General features: G+C 42.1%; 1 protein-coding gene across 1 annotated transcript in view; it reads left to right on the top strand.

The window, feature by feature from the left end:
- Window positions 1-21809, top strand: part of LOC309564235 (alpha-2-macroglobulin-like protein 1) — a 351540-nt gene that overhangs the window by 23677 nt on the left and 306054 nt on the right. The window contains exons 4-5 of the mRNA XM_082268861.1: window positions 7562-7614; window positions 20916-20936. Of these exons, the coding sequence (XP_082124987.1) occupies window positions 7562-7614; window positions 20916-20936 (74 nt within the window). The remainder of the gene's footprint in view (window positions 1-7561; window positions 7615-20915; window positions 20937-21809) is intronic.

A 21809-nucleotide genomic window follows, 5' to 3' on the forward strand; every position in this document is an offset into this window, starting at 1 on the left:
AGATTACCAATAAGGGTATCGGAATTGAGAGCGATCAGATTTTGTCTGATTTACTGGATCGAGCAGCTCTAGAGCAGCCTGATTCGGATCCAATCGCATATGGCCTCTTCATCCAGAGGTTTTTTCCCTAGCTGTCCCTTCATTGGGACATCCCGGATGTGGATCTGTTGGCACCTTGGCCTAACAGGAAGGTGCGGAGGTTTGTAGCTCGCGCCACGATCCTCTAGCGGACGCAGCAGAAACGCTGATCGCCCCGTGGGGGCAGTATCAGCTACGGCATGCCTTCCATCCTCTCAAGTTGCTGCGGGAACTTCTTCGCAGGATAGAGGTGGAGGGAATTCCAGTTATTCTGGAAATTCTGGATTGACCTCGTCAAGCCTGGTACGCCGACTTGGCGAGGCTAGTCGCGGACGCTCCTTGGAGACTTCCTCTCAGGGAGGATTTGCGGTCTCAGGGACCGATCTTCCATCTTGCTTTACAGTCGCTGGCTTAATGGCCTGGCCATTGAGACCCAGGTACTGAAGGACAAGGGAGTGTCAGCTTCAGTTATTCCTACCTCCAGTTAAAGCAAGGAAAGCGACTTCCAGCACATGGAAGTCTTATATTGCATGGTGTGAATCTATTGGATTTTCCCCACATACCTATTCGGTGACCCGAATTTTGGTCTGTCTGCAACAAGGGGTTGAGCAGAAACTATCCTTGAGCACGATCAAGGGTCAGGTTTTCGGCGTTAGCAATCTTCTTTCAAGAAACCTTTGGCTAATCATTCCTTGGTGCGGAATTTCATCCAGGGGGTGCGACATCTGGCTCCGCCAGTGCGCGCACCCTTACCGCCTGGTATCTTAATTTAGTGTGGTCGGTTCTTCAGAAACTTCTCTTTGAAGATATTAGGGAGATTCCCTTGCTTACATTCCCAGAAGGTGGCCTTCTTGGTGGCCATAACTTCTCTACGCATGGTGTCAGAACTGGCCGCATTATCCTGTCGTTCCCCAGATCTGGTGGTTCATAGGGATAAGGTGGTTCTTCTTCCGAATCCATCCTTCCTTCCTAAAGTGGTTTTCGTAAGACGGACTCACTTTTTGTGATCACGGATAGCCCTTGAAGGGGGTTGCCTGTGTCTGCCGCGACCATATCTACATGGATCAGTCAGACGTGGTACAGGCTTATTCTAGTAAGGGTCGGAATCCTCCGTTCCCTGTTAGGGCGCACTTCACTCGAGCGCTCAGTACTTCCTGGGCCTTTCGCCATCAGGCGTCAGTGGTCCAGGTATGTAAAGCGGCCACCTGGTCGTCGGTACATACCTTTACAAAATTTTATAAAATTGATGTGATGGCATCGGCGGATGCCTCATTTGGCCGCAAGGTTTTGCAGGCCGCAATTTGAGGAGACCGGTGGTCTACCTCGAGGGTTTTTTTCTGTTTGAAAATTTTTTTGTTGAGTCTCATCATTAAGGATGAGCATTGTAAACTTCTAGTTGGCACCGGTTGGGCCTTCTAGATTTGGATTTGATTTCCATTTTCCCACCCCTCATTTGTGATACTGCTTTGGGACTTCCCGAAGGTGCTGTATCACCGAGGACTACGTCTGTCAATGAGCGATAGAGAAAAATGGATTTTTGTAAAATCTTACCGTAAAATCCTTTTCTCTTAGCTCATTGACAGACGTAGTACCCGCCCCTCTGTTTTTTTGAGTTGGGTTGGGTTAAATTCTCTAAAGACTGCTTTTATGACATAACTGATTTGCTGAGGCAGAGAGAGAGAGGATATACCCTCTGGGACTGCCCCTAGGGTGTGGCCAGAGCATTTTATTTCCTGTCTAGTCCTACTCCTGTGGAGGCAACATAACCCGAAGGTGCTGTATCACCGAGGACTACGTCTGTCAATGAGCTAAGAGAAAAGGATTTTACGGTAAGATTTTACAAAAATCAATTTTTATATGAACAATAATAATAAGACCTGCATGATTTTAGATTACCAGGTCCAACAGAGCATAATTTCTAGTCAGGGCCTTACTAAACTGTACCATAAAATTGTCTTGTAATAGGTTTATAGGTAATAGGGGCCGAGTCTCCCCCTCCTCATTGATACTGGGAGGACTATAACAAACTCCAATGATAATCTTTGTATTACGCACACCGATGTACATTTCCACCCATACTGCTTCGGACTCATCACACTCTCCATCAACTAGGTCCTCTTTCACACTCACTTTGAGATCACTTCTCACATAGAGATAGACACCACCACCCCTACGTTTTACCCTGTATTTCTGAAAGAGAGCATAGCATTACAATATATTTGGATTAAATGTTATTATACAGTATATAATAAAGTTGTGGGCCTAGCATAAAATATATTTTGTCATGTATGCGCACGCATACCTAGTAATACAGTATGCAAGAGTAACATTTCCAAGCATTTATTACCTTTTATAGAGATCATAGTAATCCCCTTGTCAATGCATTGATCTGCCTTTATTCTTCAAAAGAATAGAACCTTCTTTCCTCCTGTATCACCCAGGGTCAGTTTCTAAATACTAGACTGATATGTTGGCTCAGGGAAAATAGGGTATAGCTGTGTTCACACATTTCTGACATAGATTAGCCTTGTGACTTGCTACAAAGTTAAAGCAGTATTAAATCCAAAAGCAAACATTTATTATATTTCAGTTTAGCAATTCTTAGATGTGGTGGCTGCAGTAATTTCCTTTTTTTAGGCTTTCTTTCTTCTATTTTCCTCTTTTAATCCTGCCAGACAGTTCGTTGTTTTTCAGCACAAACTTTCCAGCAGAATGTATCAGTTTACATGGATGAGACAAACCACTTAACACAGACAGGGGTGATTAAAATGATCAGCTTTTATTTATTCATACAAAACCTTTATCCCAAAAGGAAAAAAAAAACACTGTTTGCTGTAACTGCTTATAAAGTGTGATCTGGAGTTTGGGTTCAATTTGTTGATGTATCTAAATATACCAATACATTTAAAGTGGTTGTAAAGGCAGAGGTGTTTTACCTTCATGCATTCAATGCATGAGGGTAATAATTCTTCAGTGTGCAGCAGCCCCCCGTAATACTTACCTGGTCCCCATCTCAATCCAGCAATGGGCACTGGATCAGCGGCTCTCCTTGGTCTCTTCCACCTCATTGGCTGAGGCATGAGGCAGCAGTGGGTGGCTCCCACCATTGTCAAACACAGCAAGTCAGTCAAAGAGGAAAGAGTGAGGATGGGCCGAGCTGCACTCTGTGTGTAAATGGACACACAGAGCAGCGGCTCGGGAGTGGGCCTGCTTGGGTGCCCAAAAAGCAAGATTCTTGCTAAAGGGACACTTAGCAAGAGGGAGGGGCCAGGAGCACCAGCAGGGGGACCAGAGAAGAGGAGGATTGGTGCTGCTCTGTGCAAAACCACTGCACAGAGCAGGTAAGTATACCATGTTCATTTTTTTAGACAAAAATCTGCCTTGTATTACTTTAACACTCCCCACCCCCGACTGAAAATAATGCTGTCTGCTGTGCCTCCTGTGCTCTTTCCACAAGAATTGTGCCTCACTAGTACTAGAGGTGTGATACTGGCCAATTCACCAGGTGAAACCAGAGGGGAAAAAGCAAAAAAAGAAAGCTGATGCAGTCACCACATCTACAGTGGGTACGGAAAGTATTCAGACCCCCTTAAATTTTTCACTCTTTGTTATATTGCAGCCATTTGCTAAAATCATTTAAGTTCATTCTTCTTCCTCATAAATGTACACATAGCACCCCATACTGACAGAAAAACACAGAATTGTTGACATTGTTGCAGATTTATTAAAAAAGAAAAACTGAAATATCACATGGTCCTAAGTATTCAGACCCTTTGCTCAGTATTTAGTAGAAGCCCCCTTTTGATCTAATACAGCCAGGAGTCTTTTTGGGAAAGATGCAACAAGTCTTTCACACCTGGATTTGGGGATCCTCTGCCATTCCTCCTTGCAGATCCTCTCCAGTTCTGTCAGGTTGGATGGTAAATGTTGGTGGACAGCCATTTTTAGGTCTCTCCAGAGATGCTCAATTGGGTTTAAGTCAGGGCTCTGGCTGGGCCATTCAAGAACAGTCACAGAGTTGTTGTGAAGCCACTCCTTCGTTATTTTAGCTGTGTGCTTAGGGTCATTGTCTTGTTGGAAGGTAAACCTTCGGCCCAGTCTGAGGTCCAGAGCACTCTGGAGAAGGTTTTTGTCCAGGATATCCCTGTACTTGGCCGCATTCATCTTTCCCTCGATTGCAACCAGTCGTCCTGTCCCTGCAGCTGAAAAACACCCCCACAGCATGATGCTGCCATGACCATGCTTCACTGTTGGGACTGTATTGGACAGGTGATGAGCAGTGCCTGGTTTTCTCCACACATACCGCTTAGAATTAAGGCCAAAAAGTTCTATTTTGGTCTCATCGGACCAGAGAATCTTATTTCTCACCATCTTGGAGTCCTTCAGGTGTATTTTAGCAAACTCCATGCGGGCTTTCATGTGTCTTACACTGAGGAGAGGCTTCTGTCGGGCCACTCTGCCATAAAGCCCCGACTGGTGGAGGGCTGCAGTGATGGTTGACTTTCTACAACTTTCTCCCATCTCCTGACTGCATCTCTGGAGCTCAGCCACAGTGATCTTTGGGTTCTTCTTTACCTCTCTCACCAAGGCTCTTCTCCCCCGATAGCTCAGTTTGGCCGGACGGCCAGCTCTAGGAAGGGTTCTGGTCGTCCCAAACGTCTTCCATTTGAGGATTATGGAGGCCACTGTGCTCTTAGGAACCTTAAGTGCAGCAGAAATCTTTTTGTAACCATGGCCAGATCTGTGCCTTGACACAATTCTGTCTCTGAGCTCTTCAGGCAGTTCCTTTGACCTCATGATTCTCATTTGCTCTGACATGCATTGTGATCTGGAAGGTCTTATATAGACAGGTGTGTGGCTTTCCTAATCAAGTCCAATCAGTATAATCAAACACAGCTGGACTCAAATGAAGGTGTAGAACCATCTCAAGGATGATCAGAAGAAATGGAAAGCACCTGAGTTAAATATATGAGTGTCACAGCAAAGGGTCTGAATACTTAGGACCATGTGATATTTCAGTTTTTCTTTTTTAATAAATCTGCAACAATGTCAACAATTCTGTGCTTTTCTGTCAGTATGGGGTGCTATGTGTACATTCATGAGGAAGAAGAATGAACCTAAATGATTTTAGCAAATGGCTGCAATATAACAAAGAGTGAAAAATTTAAGGGGGTCTGAATACTTTCCGTACCCACTGTAATATATAATATATACAATATATTACATTTTTGGTTTTGGGTTTAAAACCACGTTAACAATATTATAGTCTGATCACTGCCTGCAACAGATTGATGACCTCATCTCAGCCTAAGCAAAGTCGCTGGACTGAAGCTCAGGGATGGCTTTTTAACCACTTATCGACTGTGCTATACCTGAATGACGGCTACAGCACGGCCTGCTAGTTCTGGGACACCGTCATATGAGGACACTGCTGATCACAGACTGAGATAAAGAGACAATCAGTGGCTCTTTACCACATGGTGAGCTGTGTCCAATCACGGCTGTTTCCAGTCACGGAAGTGATCAGCTGATCACGGATCTAAACAGAAACTGGTTATCGGCCCTCTTTTCCTCATACTGAAAGAATGATGAGAGGAGAAGAGAGCCGATAACCGGCTTCTCTAAAAGGGACATATACACTTATAATCGGAGCACTGATTATGAGTGTCCTGATTATCAGTGCAGTCCCAACAGTGCTGCCAATCTGTGCCCACCAATGCTTCCAATCAGTATCCATCAGTGCAGCCTCATCAGTGCCTCCTCATCAGTGCCCATCAGTAGAGCCTCATCAGTGCACATCCATGAAGGAGAAAAATTATCTGTTTGCAAATTTTCTTAACAAACTATGAAAAACGTTTTTTGTTTTTCAAACTTTTTGGTCTTTACTCTCCATTCACACTGGAACGACTTGTCAGGCGACTTGGTCAGCCTGACAAGTCACGCACCGTCGCGTCCCATAGTGTAGTACAGGACCGGTTCTAATAGGAGCGACACAAGTCGCTCCGACTTAGAAAAAGGGTCCTGTACTACTTAGGGGTGACCTGGAGCGACTTGCATAGACATTCATTTTATGAAGTCCGTGCAAGTCGCGCCGAAATCACGCTGCACGTGACTTCACAGGTCTCCCCGAAGTCGGATCCGACCTAGTGTGAACGGAGTCTTACTCCTTTGTTTGGCAAAAAATAAAAAACACATTGGTAATTAACCACTTTACCGCTATGTACCGGAGTACTACTGCGGCAAAGTGGCTCTTGTAGGTCTGACGACGTAGACCTACGTCGCCAGACGCCTCCCCCTGTAGGCGGCGCTCGCGCGCCGCCGGAGGCGCGCTCCCGCTGTTTTCAGTCACAGCGGGAGTCGGGCCAGGGGAGGAGCGGCGATCGTCGGGGAATCCAGTTTGGAGATCCGCCCGCCTGTGTAAACAGAGCGGGCGGATCTCCTCAGTGACAGGGAGTGACAGATCGGAGTGTTCAGCATAGCTGAACATCCGATCTGTCCTTGTCTCACACAGTCACCTCCCCCCTCACACGTCAGTAAGCACAAGACATACATTAACCCCTCCCTCTCCAATAAAATTAACCCCTTCCCTGCCAGTGTCATTTTTACAGTAACAATGCATATTTATAGCACTGATTACTGCAGTAATGTCACTGGTACTCCCAAAAGTGTCAAAAATGTCAGTCAAGGGTCCGATATGTCCGCCGCAATGTCGCAGTCCTGCAAAAAAAATCGCAGATCGCCGCCATTACTCGTTAAAAAAAAAAACACCAAAAATGACAGAAATCTTTCCCTTTGTTAGTAAACGCAATAACTTTTGCGCAAACCAATCAAAATACGCTTATTGCGATTTTTTTTTACCAAACATGGGTAGCAGAAAACAAATTGGCCAAAAATTTTTAAAAAAATTGTTTTTTACATCTTTTTTGGGGGGAATTTCATATAAAAAAATGTTAAAAATATTGTTATTTTTTCAAAATAAATGCTCTTTTTTTGTTTATAGCGCAAAAAGTAAAAATCGCAGAGGTGATCAAATACCACCAAAAGAAAGCTCTGTTTGTGGGAAAAAAAGGACGTAAATTTCGTTTGGGTACAGCGTCGCATGACCGCGCAATTGTCAGTTAAAGTCACACAGCGCCGAATCGCAAAAAGTGGCCCAGACGTAAGACAGCAAAATGCTCTAGTGGTAAAGTGGTTAAATACCAACAAAAGAAGCTCTATTTCTGTGAAAAAAAGATAAAAATTTCATTTGGGTACAGTGTTGCATGACTGCGCAATTGGCATTCAGAGTGCGACAGCGATGAAAGCTGAAAATTGGTCTGGACAGGAATGTCCAGTAGGTAAGTGGTTAAAAAATGAAAGGTAGAGCTTTTTTGAGGAATTATACTGTTGTATATATTGTTTGCGATGTCAAGAATAAATTCCTGCAGATTTGTAAAGAAACTAAAAGATCAAGTCAAATGATGTTCTCTTTAACTGTTTACAGTGAATTTTCGCATTGTAACCTTGGACAGCACTTTCCGGACTCAAAATATTACGGTAAATATTGTAACCGACTGCTTTTTGTGACTAATTTAGTTATTGCCAGAGAACTCCTGAGAAAATCTGACTTCTTTTAGTTCCTAGAATTTTTTTTTCATCTTTGGGTGGTTTTTCTTTACAGGATTTATTCTGTGCCCCAGTTCTTAGTTCACCTGTTGCAGTCATTGTTTAAAAGTGTTCCACGTTTCCTGTTATTTCATTTTCTTTCAATCATTCTAAGTGTAGCAGAAGAAGAGAGAATTTCATTCATGGAATAAAGGAAAGAAAAATAGTTTTTCAAGCCTCTTGTTATCTTCCAAAACGTGAACAAACTATTATATTGGTTGGACCCTTGGAAGCATAACTAAAATTTTATTCAAATTTTTTATTTTTATTTTTTATTAGTTTTGGATGAATTTGGGAGGGATTAGTAACGGTGTTATGTTTTCTTTCTGCCTTTGTCTCCACTGGGGAAATTCATCTTCTCTATTTTTCCTACTGACATTGAAAGTGATGAAACCCCAAAAATCTCAATTCTCATTGACCTAAAAATAGAGGTAAAATCATTCAATGTTGACACTAACAAACATGAAAGGACTGGCGCAACCGGACTCAAAAGTAACCTCAATGGGCTCCTAATAATCAAGAGAAAACTAAACGGACCTGAAAGATGTTATGAAAAAGTCCATGGAGTCCATACATGAAACTGGTCTGTGCTCTCCTGAAGGCAGCTTGATCTCAAGTATAGAAGAAAAAACTTGCAGGATGCTGGAAGAAAAAGAAAAGCGCCACTCTGAGTGCAGTAAACTCGGTACTTTATTAACCATATACCATCATGGGTACTCACAAGATAAAAAATGTAAAAGCATGATGAATTCCTCAAAAGATCGGTAGGTCCAAAGCCTCAGCGAGGGGGGACTGTTGTGCTCCGAACAAATCCGTGTCTGACTGCGAGAGTCAGCGATATGCGGACCTAGGGGACACCAACAGCGCCTCCGGCGGCGGACTTCCGGGTTGGGCGTGGAGCGTGGGGCGTGATGACGTAGGCGACGCGTTGTCGGAGCATGCGCTCCTTCCTCAGGCCTCTGAAACCGCCATCTTAGAGAGGGGCATTATATAGGGAAGGAACAGTCTGCTGCCGCAGGGTCCTAAGAAGAGTCCATTATAACGAATACCTAGCTAAGGACACCTGAACGGCACTGAGACCTAATGACTAATCATGGATGATGTTGAATATATGAGGGAATATACGTAGATGTGGTCCTATATTACAATACAATTTCAATAACATACAAGTTTAATGGAGACCTACTACTAAAAAGGAAACCTACTACTAAAAAGGAAAATATCAAGGAAAATATCAAGGAAAATATCTGGAACCGATCCTAATGATAGCAAAGGATAAAAATAAAAACAATACAAATTGCTCTGGGAAAAATAAAAATAAATATAAAAATAAAAATGAAAATAAATAAGGGTCCTTTCACACGGCCGCTCTGCTGCTTTCCGTGTGTCCGCAAATCATCCTATTTTTTTGCGGATGATTTGCGGACTTTAATGTAAATGAATGGCACTGCGGATGTCAGCGGAATACCATCCGCTGACATCCGATTTTCCTCCTTTCAGTTCTGTTCCGTTTTTTCGAATGGAACAGAACCCCATTTTTTCATCCGTTCCAAAAACGGAAAGGAAGGAAAATCGGATTTCAGCGGTGTCATCCGCTGACATCCGCAGTGCCATATACTTACATTATGTCCGCATATCATCCGCAAACGGATGGGATGATATGCGGGCACACGGAGCGGATGACACAACTGTCATCCACTCCGTGAAAAAAAAAAAAAGTCCCTCAGCGGACTTAAGCAGCGGAGCGGCCGTGTGAAAGGACCCTAATAAAAATATATAAATTTAAAAATAAAAATGGTAGTAGAAGTATATATAGATAAAAATAAAAATAATAATAAAAATAAAAATGAAAATGAAAATGGAAATGAAAATAAAAATAAAAAAATATAATAAATAAAAATCAAGAATTAGATGGAATTGATGGGAGTGGATCAAACGAGTGGCAAATTTAAATAAAAGAAGAAAAGGGGAGTAGTGTACATATAACATACACTCTCGCAACCTTGACTAAAAATATGAAGAAGGGGAGCTGTGTGCGTATCCACTTCTGTGCACATGGTCTCGCAACCTTCATTCGCAACCTAGTTTAAGTTTAAATTTATTGTGTACTTTTAAACTAGGTTGCGAATGAAAGTTGCGAGACCATGTGCACAGAAGTGGATACGCACACAGCTCCCCTTCTTCATATTTTTAGTCAAGGTTGCGAGAGTGTATGTTATATGTACACTACTCCCCTTTTCTTCTTTTATTTAAATTTGCCACTCGTTTGATCCACTCCCATCAATTCCATCTAATTCTTGATTTTTATTTATTATATTTTTTTATTTTTATTTTCATTTCCATTTTCATTTTCATTTTCATTTTTATTTTTATTTTTATCTATATTTACTTCTACTACCATTTTTATTTTTAAATTTATATATTTTTATTATTTATTTTCATTTTTATTTTTATTTTTCCCAGAGCAATTTGTATTGTTTCAATTTGTATTGTTTTTATTTTTATCCTTTGCTATCATTAGGATCGGTTCCAGATATTTTCCTTGATATTTTCCTTGATATTTTCCTTTTTAGTAGTAGGTTTCCTTTTTAGTAGTAGGTCTCCATTAAACTTGTATGTTATTGAAATTGTATTGTAATATACGACCACATCTACGTATATTCCCTCATATATTCAACATCATCCATGATTAGTCATTAGGTCTCAGTGCCGTTCAGGTGTCCTTAGCTAGGTATTCGTTATAATGGACTCTTCTTAGGACCCTGCGGCAGCAGACTGTTCCTTCCCTATATAATGCCCCTCTCTAAGATGGCGGTTTCAGAGGCCTGAGGAAGGAGCGCATGCTCCGACAACGCTTCGCCTACGTCATCACGCCCCACGCTCCACGCCCAACCCGGAAGTCTGCCGCCGGAGGCGCTGTTGGTGTCCCCTAGGTCCACATATATCGCTGACTCTCGCAGTCAGACACGGATTTGTTTAGAGCACAACAGTCCCCCCTCGCTGAGGCTTTGGACCTACCGATCTTTTGAGGAATTCATCATGCTTTTACATTTTTTATCTTGTGAGTACCCATGATGGTATATGGTTAATAAAGTACCGAGTTTACTGCACTCAGAGTGGCGCTTTTCTTTTTCTTCCAATGTTGACACTAGCTTAGAGATGAATTTCCTCACCTTGAAACGTTTTTACCTTACCTTCTTTTGCTTTTCTCACTTCTATTTCTATTAGATTTAACCCTTCTACATGTAAGTGTGCAGTGGTAGCTGCCAATATATAAGCTGTTTACATAGTTGAAGGGAATGCATAGTGTCCTTATAATTATTTTTTGTAATAATTGGGTTCAGACTATGTATTTATTGTGCTAATAAAATGTGAAATATGCCTTAATTGTCATTAGTGCAATCTGTACAGTAATAACTCTTTTGCTGCCACCAACCTAAGTCCTCCTTCACACAGGCGTACTTAAGCATACATCGGTGTGAAGCACCGTATTCGCCTGCATGGGATGCACAGGTGTTTTGTGCATCTCCATAAAGGAAATCTCTATGGGATCACAAGCAGCATATACGTTTAAATAATCACCAGACATGTTGAGTAAAGAAATGACTCAAAATTTTGCAACAAAAATTGGCCGCAGCCTTTATTATTAATGTAATTTGTAAAAACGATTCACACAAAATCACCACAGATACTTAAAAACAATTTTAACGCACAATAACAATTTACTCAGCTCAGCTATTACAGCTCAAACTGAATTACAAACAACATCAGTATTTATTAAACTGTCCCCAAAGAGACAGGAGGGCTACAAGTCCACCTGTCTACACCCAAACAGCGGCCTGCTCAATACATGTCTGGAGATTATTATTCAGTATATCTAAACCATTATCGGACAAGTGAATCCCATCCTTCCTATAAAAGCCCTGGATACCACCCTCCAACTCTATATGCCAATATGAGAAACCATAACCAAACACCATAAACTTTTCAATAACCCAATTTATATGTTTTCAAATTTTCTCAAAAGGGCAAAAGACTACGGAGCTCAACCATTTAAATCTAGGAATGATTTTGGAGAAAATAATAACCAAACCGGGATACAATGTCATTTCCACCCAGGTGAAATATAAAAATATCTGGGTGGGGATAACCATATGCCACCGGGCTCGGGCTAAAGATCCCCCCAAACCATACTTCTTTTGCTGTGCCAATAAACTGTAAAAAGACTAGGATCCAGGTCAAGAGACTCCATATTAATCCAGGATGATGCTCTTCTGTGTGCCCAAAAGATAAAGAAGTGTGAGATTATCCACACTATTCACACTATTCACTATATTTACCTAAGTAATTTAAAAAACATTGTTTTCTCACATATAACTTAAAAACATCTGACTTCCACCTTCCCAACTGCTTAATGACACCTGAATCCAAATCCATTCTAGCCGTTTCTGTGCCAGCTCCAATGCAGAAAGAATGGGTTGATATAGCGACATCACCTAAATTAGGGCGACACAAAGATTTACGAAGAGCAGCCTGAAATTAAAAAGTTGTCAGAGGAAAACCATTTTGACGTGTGAACAAAAACCCACCTACCAGCGGTCTATTTTCGAGATAAGAATTTAGTAGGCTTGTTGGAATATGCTGCAAGCGTGATCCAAGAGCCCTTTCCTAACTGATCAGTTTTTGACTGACTAATAATTTTAATATTTTTTGAGCTAGCTATGACATCATTAATCTTCAGGCATTTTCTGCTCTTAGATTTTTTTGAGACTAGCTTAGGAAACTCTCAGAGCAGCAAAGAAACAAATAGAAAATGCAGCTCTAAATAAAAACGCCTCATAAGGGGAGAAACAGACCACATTAAAGATGTTACATGAGTCTAGCAAAATCTTCGGAGTAATGGGTCTTCTCTTATCCAATGAATAATGCGCTTTCCTATAGCCTTTCATTGCCGGACGTATTTAGAAAAAACTAAAACAGGATGGTAAAGAGTGCAACTTAAGAAAAAATTACACTCCTAATAAGATTCTGTTTATATGCGACCAAGAATAATTCCTAGCCATTAAATCATTCACAAATACTAAGAATAAATGCTCTGAAAACTCAAACTCTGGTTGTTTGTGTTAACCACTTGCCAACCGCTTGCCACAGGTTGGCTAGGCTGCACAAACCGCCAATCGCTCCCCGCTGAGAGAGAACTATGGTCTGCTGGTGTAAACACAGCAGACTGTTGTTCTCTCTGATATGATCACAGAGCACCTGTGAGCCTCCTATTTAGGACCACAGGTCTCTGTGTCCCTCCCCCATAAAGTTAGAAAACACTCCCCTAGGCTCACACTTAACCATTTGATCACCCCTGTGTTAACCCCTTCCCTGCCATTGTCATTATTACAGTAACAGTGCATATTTTTAGCACTGATTGCTGTAGTAATGTCTCTGGCCCCCCCAAAAGTGTCAAAAATGTGAGTCAGGGGTCTGATCTGTCCGCCGCAATGTCGCAGTCCCACTAAAAATCGCAGATCGCCACCATTACAAATAAAAAAAAAAAAAAGACCTAAATTTTTCCCCTAGTTTGTAGACGTGATAACTTTTGCGCAAACCAATCAAAATATGCTTGGGATTTTTTTTTTATCCAAAATATGTAGCAAAATACAAATTTGTCTAAAAGGATGAAACATTTTTGATTTTTAAAAAATTTTTTTGGGGGGGGTATTATATAGCAGTAAGTGATTTTTTTTTTTTTCAGAATTGCCGCTCTTTTTTTGTTTATAGCACAATAAATAAAAATTGCACAGGTGATCAAATACCACCAAAAGTAAGCTCTATATGTGGGAGAAAAAGGACACCATTTTTTTAGGTACAGTGCCGCACGACTGCGCAATTGTCCGTTAAAGTAACACAGTGCCGAATCACAAAAATGGCCTTGTCATTAAGAGGGCAAATCCTTCTGGTCCAGAAGTGGTTAAGAAAAGATAACCATAGCCACCATGCTGTAGTATAAACTGACTACATAGAGGGTGCCAGAGAATTTATTATATTGTCCGTGACTAAACTATTTTCCAAAGCTGTTGGGGGCATAAAGTTCCTCTCACGTCTGCCTCTGGAAATTGCTGGAAAAAACTATTAATTTGAAATCTAGAGAGAGTATCTGCTATCAAATTATCTCTACCCAGTACATAACGTGCTTTAACCCACAAATTCATAATCATTAATATACTAAATAGCGTAATGAAACTATGACTGGTCTAGATTTGGAAGAGAGGCAATTATTTGCATATATCCTGCAGAATCCGTAAACAGTTGAAAATCCTGGTCCAAAATTAAATCTTTTTGCCAAACTGATTTCCCATTAAAATCCATTAAAAATTATACGACCCATGGGAAGCACCCTAGCTGCAAGGGCGAGAAGGCCTAATATGTTCTGCATAACTTTTAAAGAGACTTTCCTTAAGTGGAGAATGCGCAATATTAATATGCAGATCTTATCAATCTTCTCTTGAGGAAGTCTAAACTCCACAGACATGGTATCAATTGTAATACCTAAAAATTCTAGACATGTAGTAGGAAAAACTGTTTTGTCATGTGCTAATGGAATGCCGAAATTCTTGCATATATCAAAAAAAGGATGTAACAAATTTCCACAATCAGCAGAATTTGCTGGACCTAAAAATAAAAAATCATCCAGGTAGAGTAATATATTGCTTGTATGTGCTTCTTTCGCCACTACCCATTCAACAAAGGATGAAAAACTCTCAAAATAGAAACAAGAAAGTAAGCATCCCATCGGTAAACATCTGTCAAAAAATATTGACCCTTAAATTGAAAAACCTAGGGATATGAAGCTATCTGGGTGAATGGGAAGTAGCCTAAAAGTTGATTTTATATCAGCTTTTGCAAGAAAAGCTGCATGCCCGACCTTCTGTAACTTAATAATCACTTCTTCAAATGATGAATAAGAGACTGAACATAAATCATCTCCAATCTAATCATTAGGAGACTGATCATGTGGGTATGATAAATGATGAATAAGTCTATAACTCCCCGGATCTTTTTTAGGGACAATGCCAAGTGGAGATAAACAAAAATTAACACATGGAGGTGCATCAAAAGAGACAGGTATCCTACCCTCCTGCAATTCGTTACAAAGTTTTTCCTTAAAGAGGCAGTAAACCCTCCTCTGTAACTTGTACCTATAGGTAAGCCTATGATAAGGCTTACCTATAGGTACTGTAAATATCTCCTAAACATGTACCGTTTAGGAGATATTTACTTTACATGCAGCCAGTGACGCCACTGGCGCATGCGCTCTGAAGGAACGGCCGCTCGTGCCATTCCTTCAGAGCTCCGTGCCATGACCGTTGGCTCCCGCGCGCGGGAGTGATGTCACCGCAGCTCCGGCCAATCGGATGGCCGGATGCCGCGATCCCGGAAGACGGGCGACTAGACATGTCGCCCGTCATACAGGTAAGCGGACGGCACGGCGGGGGCTTGTTCTAAGGTAAGTATTTCATAATGAGCTAGTATGCGATGCATACTAGCTCATTATGTGTTTCTCTTGCAGGTTGCAAAAAGAAAAAAAAAATGTTGGGGGGGTTTACAACCTCTTTAACAATAACCGAAAACTCATCAACTGATTTTGCATTTTTAACAAATGCACATACAGAGCCACTAAATGTAGGCAATTTAAAACCCTCTTGAAAACCCTTAGTAAGTAATCGAGCCATCCAGTGCTGTATGTTGGCCTAGGCCAACAAGGCCCAGGCCTAGGGCAGCACTTTACAGGGGGGCAGCAAAAAAGCTGCACCTCACACGAAAAAAAAACAGCCTTCTCCCAGCTCCTGCACAAAAAGGGTCCCCGCTGGCTTGTGCTACACTTTTAGTATAGTGCCAGTCTTATGGGGGAGAATTGGGCAGGGTCCAGGAGGCAAGTCAGTCTGGCAGCCCCATAAATCGGTCACACTGCTAACTGCCGGTGAAAACATTAAGACAGACCGCAGGCCGCCAACCACGCTCAATACAACTGGACTGACGGCCGCCAATGCTAATAAGTGTGGCACTGCAGCCTAATGCTCCACCTACTCGCCTCTGCCCCCAGGTATGACAGGCTTCATGTCAATAATATAATTTAATTTCTTTAAACATCCTTGTCATTGAGCGAGCATACTGATTTGCATCATATACAATAAAGACTTTTAATTGTATATGATGGCAATAATATTTTGGACCTGCTCACCTCATATGTGCGATCGCAATATGTCACTGGGTTAGTAAGATTACTACAATCTCATAAGATATTTGGACTTGTGTTTGCTGCCACTGATTATTTCACTTATTTGTATAATGACCATGGACTTCCTATTTATTATACAAATAAGTGAAATAATCCTGATTACAATCAGTGACAGCAAATAGAAGTCCAAATATTCTAAAAGAAAGGAGTAATCTTACTAATTTAGTGACATAAGGCTGTACTAATGGGCACTGATAAGGCTTTACTGATGGCCACTGATGGCCACTGATGAGGTGGCAATGAGCTGCACTGATATGCTGCACTGATAGACTGTGGTCTGTGGTTTACAGATGACAGGACGGGTCATAAACAGGAAAGGGTGTGGTTTTTACAGGAAGGGGTGGGTCATGTTTAAATTAGGGGGTGCCCACGTTTAGTCAGGCCTTGGGCAGCACAAAACCTAAATACACCACTGGAGCCATCAATTGGTCTGGGTACAGATGTAACCATGGCTCCATGTTTGCCAGATTCACTGGGGTGTTGGCTTTTAAGAAAGGAATCCTTACTCAGCTGTTGTGCATTTGTTGAAAACTTTTTAAAACATTTACTAACCAGATAAGGCCCAGAAACAAAAGGCGCACTTATGACGGAATCTACAAGAATTTGGCCATTTGCACTGAGTATGGTTAAAAGAAAAGCAAATGCCTTTCTTGTATATGTACCTGATGAATTTGAAGGCAACATGTTATTTTGGCGAGGCACTGGAGGTCTCTGGGGCACAAATAAATTTAACCAGAGCCCTATGTCCTTATTACTCCACTGAATATTAGGATGCACCACCATCTTTTGTCTAAATGCTTCATTGTAGGAATACCACAATAATCCTCCAAAATTCCTATATGCCTCCAAAATTATAACTGTGTTGAAAGAGGCCAGAACTTCGCTCTGGAAACCTTTCACACAAAATACTAGCATAAGTAGAAAATGCTTGTAGCCAATTATTAAAGGTGCTATCAACCGGCTTTTTTTTCTTTTTTTTTTTGTCATCCTTTCCTTTACCCTCTTCCAACCTAGAATAATAATCTTTCTGGGAAGGGAGCAATGCTAAAATGTCCATATATTTCCCACGCCAAATCCTCTCTTTTGTGATGACAGACAAATGAAAACCCAATGGGGACAATATACAAGGCATAGCCTCCTTCCCACAGCTCTTGTTCAGAGCAAAAACACAGTGAGAAGGAACCTGAGCTGGTGAAATTTTGACCATAGCTGAATTGGTCACCGTTCCAATGCCAGCAGTCCTCGAATTACCTGCCCACACAGAAGCTGCAACATCTTTATCTTGCATAATTAAACTTTGAGGTGTAACTGCCGACAGATTAGAAACCAACTGCAAAAGAGTAGAAGACAAGGAGGATAACAGGCTAATCTGATCAGACTCACCAGAACCACTTGTATTCCGCAAAGCGGGTGTCACAGGGTCATGTTCTGCAGCAGCTGATGCCATTGAATTTCCTACTTCGCCCAAGCCTGGGTTAGAATCCACGGCCTCTCTGGGAGCTTTGTACAGCTGCACCGGCATCTCCGGTTATCCTGATGACGATTGTCTAATCCGTGTCGCTGGGCGGGACCGGCTCTGACCTTGCTCTGCCTTCTCCCTGCTGAGATCACCGACCCTCCTCCGGCAGCCGCATCTTCACTCCTTCCCCTTCCCCTTCCCCTGGGGGGGGAGCTCTTCTTTTTTGTTCCCGCCTCGCGACCTCGGCAGCTACTCCTCTCAAAGTTCCTCCCCCACGCCGACCTGGAACTGGAAACTCAAGGGTCTCCTCCTCTTCTTCCTCCGGGAGGGACTCCACTGCGCTGCCTGCATCCTCTTCTCTATCTTTGGCTGCTGCTTTCTCCATGATGGGTCTCCCGCCACCATCCTCCAAATCCTCTTCTCACCGCAGGTAGTGCAAGGCATCTCCGGATCCATCCCTCGCCGCTTTTGGCCTGCTCAAGAAGCTGCCGACGCAAAGTATTCATGACACCTTAAGAGGTATTATTCTGCACGCTTAAAGGGGAAGCTCTTTTGCCTGAACTCCGCAGCCATACTGTCCACTGGTAACTGTCACTAAAAGCCTGTCTGTACCCCCTTTATACAGAACCTTCTAAGAATTTTCAATTTTCTAGCAGTCACAAGGCTCCCCAAAGTCACGAGCCCCCTACATGAGGGGATACTTGAACCTCCTGCTGCTGTGATCCCATGAGGTAAAGGGGGGCCTTGAAACCCTAATTTCCCTTTTCCTCACATTCTTGTTTTTTGGGATGCAGAAACCGCTGCTGGGACACAGCTGCTGCTCCAGGTTTGACAAGTGTGCGAGTGTTGGTTGTGTCCCCCAACTTGTGTTCAGAGACACAAGCCTGCACCTGCATGGATGTCAAACTGGGAGTACTGGCTGTCCTAATGCATCCAGTGTGTCTCAATAGACATGGATCGGACTGCCTGCAAGCAGATGAATGGAACACCTGGGGAACTGATCATATGAAAGGAACTTATAGGAGCGAGGTATAGGGTAAATACTTTTTCTGGGTAACAATGTTTTCTTAAAGGCAAAATGAGCATTTAACCCTTGAAAGGGTAGATTTTTCAATTCCGCGGAGTTCCACTTTGATGCTCTTCTGAGGAAAGCAGAAAGCCAATCATACAAGCAGAAAATTTTATTTTTGGTGGTATTCTGTACCCAAATGATGTACAGAACTCTAGGTGGCCATTTTATAAGGAAGCAACTATTTAATACTACTGTACAAAATTACCGCCTTTCCAGATTAAAAAAAAAGGTAATTTTTAATAAAAGTGTATTACAAAATTGCTGATACAGGCAGTCCCCAGGTTACAAACAAGATTCTGTAGGTTTGTTCTTAATTTGAATTTGTCATTTGGAACAGGTACATTTTTTAAGTGTAACTCCAGCCCAAAAAATATTTTAAAGTTTTGGATAGCATTGGGAAGAGTAACCCCCCGGTAATGTTTGCTTTGCTGTCTGTATCCCTGTTCAGAAGATTTCACCTCACATTCTGTCCCTGTAAAAATCTGGATTTTGAAAATGTTGGCTTATCATGTAAACAAGGAATGGTTATGAACCTTCAGTGGAGACACCTTTTTCACATTACTCTTACAGGAGTAAATTTCCCTTCCTAGAGGTATATTTCCTCTCGCTTCTTGTTGTCTCTCTCCGTTTCTAAGTATGAGAAGTAAGTCAGATGTATGTAGCTCGGGGACTGCCTGTATTCAAATGATAAAAAATATATATATTTTTTTGCTGAAGTGGAGGGTTCCTTTTAAGTAATAGGCTTATGGACAACTGATGGCAGTGCCATCTTAAGAGCCCTATAGGCCCCTGGGCAATGCAGTGCACTGGGGCCCCCTGCCTACACAATCACCCACGAGAATATACTACAAGAGAGTACAACTACCTGGAGTATATACCTTACTATATACATATTACAGGGAACACTATATACTACAAGAGAGTACAACTACCTGGAGGATATACCTTACTATATACATATTACAGGGACCAATATATAGTAAGGTATATCCTCCAGGTAGTTGTCTCTTGTGTCGATGGAGAGAGTAAAAAAAAAAAAGAAAATCAAGCAGCCTGGCAGCTGGCTGCCTTACCTTTCACAACAGCTGCACATGAAGGGAGAAGTTGGGTGGAGGCGGAGCCAGTCTTCTAGGCGCGTAGAGGAGGACGAGCCGACGAGGAGGATCCTCCTCCGCTGTGCATCATGGGTCTGCTCTGCTCTCAGAATGTGACGTCACTGGTTGCTAGATGCATATCGGCTTGACCTTAGCAACCAGTGTGCAGTGCAGACTCGAGCCACCAGCGGACAACAACGGGGGGGGCGGCGGGGCCCGGCGGACAACGGGGGGGAACCCTAGACCACCAGGTAAACTAAGTAATCTGGATTCTGGCCTTTTGACAGTAATTGCCACCATGTGTGTGGGGCCCCCGGGCAACCGCCGGGCATGCCCATTGGAAAAGACGGACCTGACTGATGGCATATGTGCATAGAAACATAGAAACATAGAATGTGTCGGCAGATAAGAACCATTTGGCCCATCTAGTCTGCCCAATATATCTGAATCCTATGAATAGTCCCTGGCCCTATCTTATATGAAGGATAGCCTTATGCCTATCCCATGCATGCTTAAACTCCTTCACTGTATTTGCAGCTACCACTTCTGCAGGAAGGTTATTCCATGCATCCACTACTCTCTCAGTAAAGTAATACTTCCTCATATTACTTTTAAACCTTTGCCCCTCTAATTTAAAACTGTGTCCTCTTGTGGTAGTTTTTCTTCTTTTAAATACGCTCTCCTCCTTTACCGAGTTGATTCCCTTTATGTATTTAAAAGTTTCTATCATATCCCCTCTGTCTCTTCTTTCTTCCAAGATATACATGTTAAGGTCCTTTAACCTTTCCTGGTAAGTTTTTTCCTGCAATCCATGTACTAGTGCAGAAAAGGTCATCATGCTATATACATTATAATTCAATTCAGCTGCACATACTTTATACAACCTACTTACAAAGGGTTAGTCCACCAAAAGCCAATTAGCTTTTAGCTGAGCATTGATTTGGTTTTGTCACCTGAATGAGTCACCTCCTCAAGGAGTGTCCAGTGAAGAGATTCTAGTTGTCTTACCACATAGCTTGACATAAAACCAGGATACATGTTACAGCAGGAAGACACAGTAGCACTGGAATCTTCAGTGGGCTACAAATATATGTAAGAAGTTGCAGGATGATTGAGTTTCCCAGTGGCCAGTCAGAAATGGGTAATCCAGTTTTGCTTGAATTATCTTTAACTATATGGATACAATTTGTAATGAATAATTGTAGATTTTGTGTTAAGTACAAAAGTTCTTATACTTGTCTGAATGTCACAGATCGTTTTTCCTTTTTCTTTTTACAGTATCCTCTGGTGGAGATAACGGTAAGATCTCCTATTTCTCTGTAACATCATATATACTCTATGGGGGGTACCTTGGATTTAGGAGTGCATAGAGCTCATATAAGAGGTCATTTATGGTTTAAAATATTTGTCTTCTCTTTCTCTGTTGGCAAGGAGCCATCATGAAATTGAGCATTTTCTCTGAGAATATGATCACTCTTGTGAAAACTACCAGCCACTAGAGAGAACATTGTAAGTTAAACTACTGACTGCAAATCGCTATTGAGGTGTTCATTATTCTGAAAATGTGCTGAATTTCGGAAGTGCAGGACATAAAGATCAGCACCAGAAACCCAGCCAGACAGATAGATACACTATATTACTAAAAGTATTGGGATGCCTGCTTTTACACGCACATGAACCTAATGACATCACAGTCTTAGTCCGTAAGGTTCAAAATTGAGTTGACCCACCCTTTGCAGCTATAACAGTTTTAACTCTTCTGGGAACGCTATGCACAAGGTTTAGGAGTGTGTCTATAGGAATGTTTGACCATTCTTCCAGAAGCGCATTTGTAAGGTCAGGCACTGATGTTGGGCAAGGAAGGCCTGGCTCGCAGTCTCCACTCTAATTCATCTCAAAGGTTTTGGGTCAGGACTCTGTGCAGGCCAGTCAAGTTCCTCCACCCCAAACTCTCTCATCCATGTCTTTATGGACCATGCTTTGTGCACTGATCCAAATCATTTGGTGGAGGGGGGATTATGGTGTCGGGTTGTTTTTTAAGGGTTGGGTTTGGCCGTTTAGTTCCAGTGAAGGGAACTCTTGAGGCATCAGCATAGCAAGCATAGCACATTTTGAACAATTTTATGCTCCCAGCTTTGTGTCTTTATGGACCTTGTTTGTGCACTGGTGAGC

Source organism: Pelophylax lessonae (assembly GCF_965119305.1).
Source record: "Pelophylax lessonae genome assembly, chromosome: 9".
NCBI classification, from domain to species: Eukaryota; Metazoa; Chordata; class Amphibia; order Anura; family Ranidae; genus Pelophylax; species Pelophylax lessonae.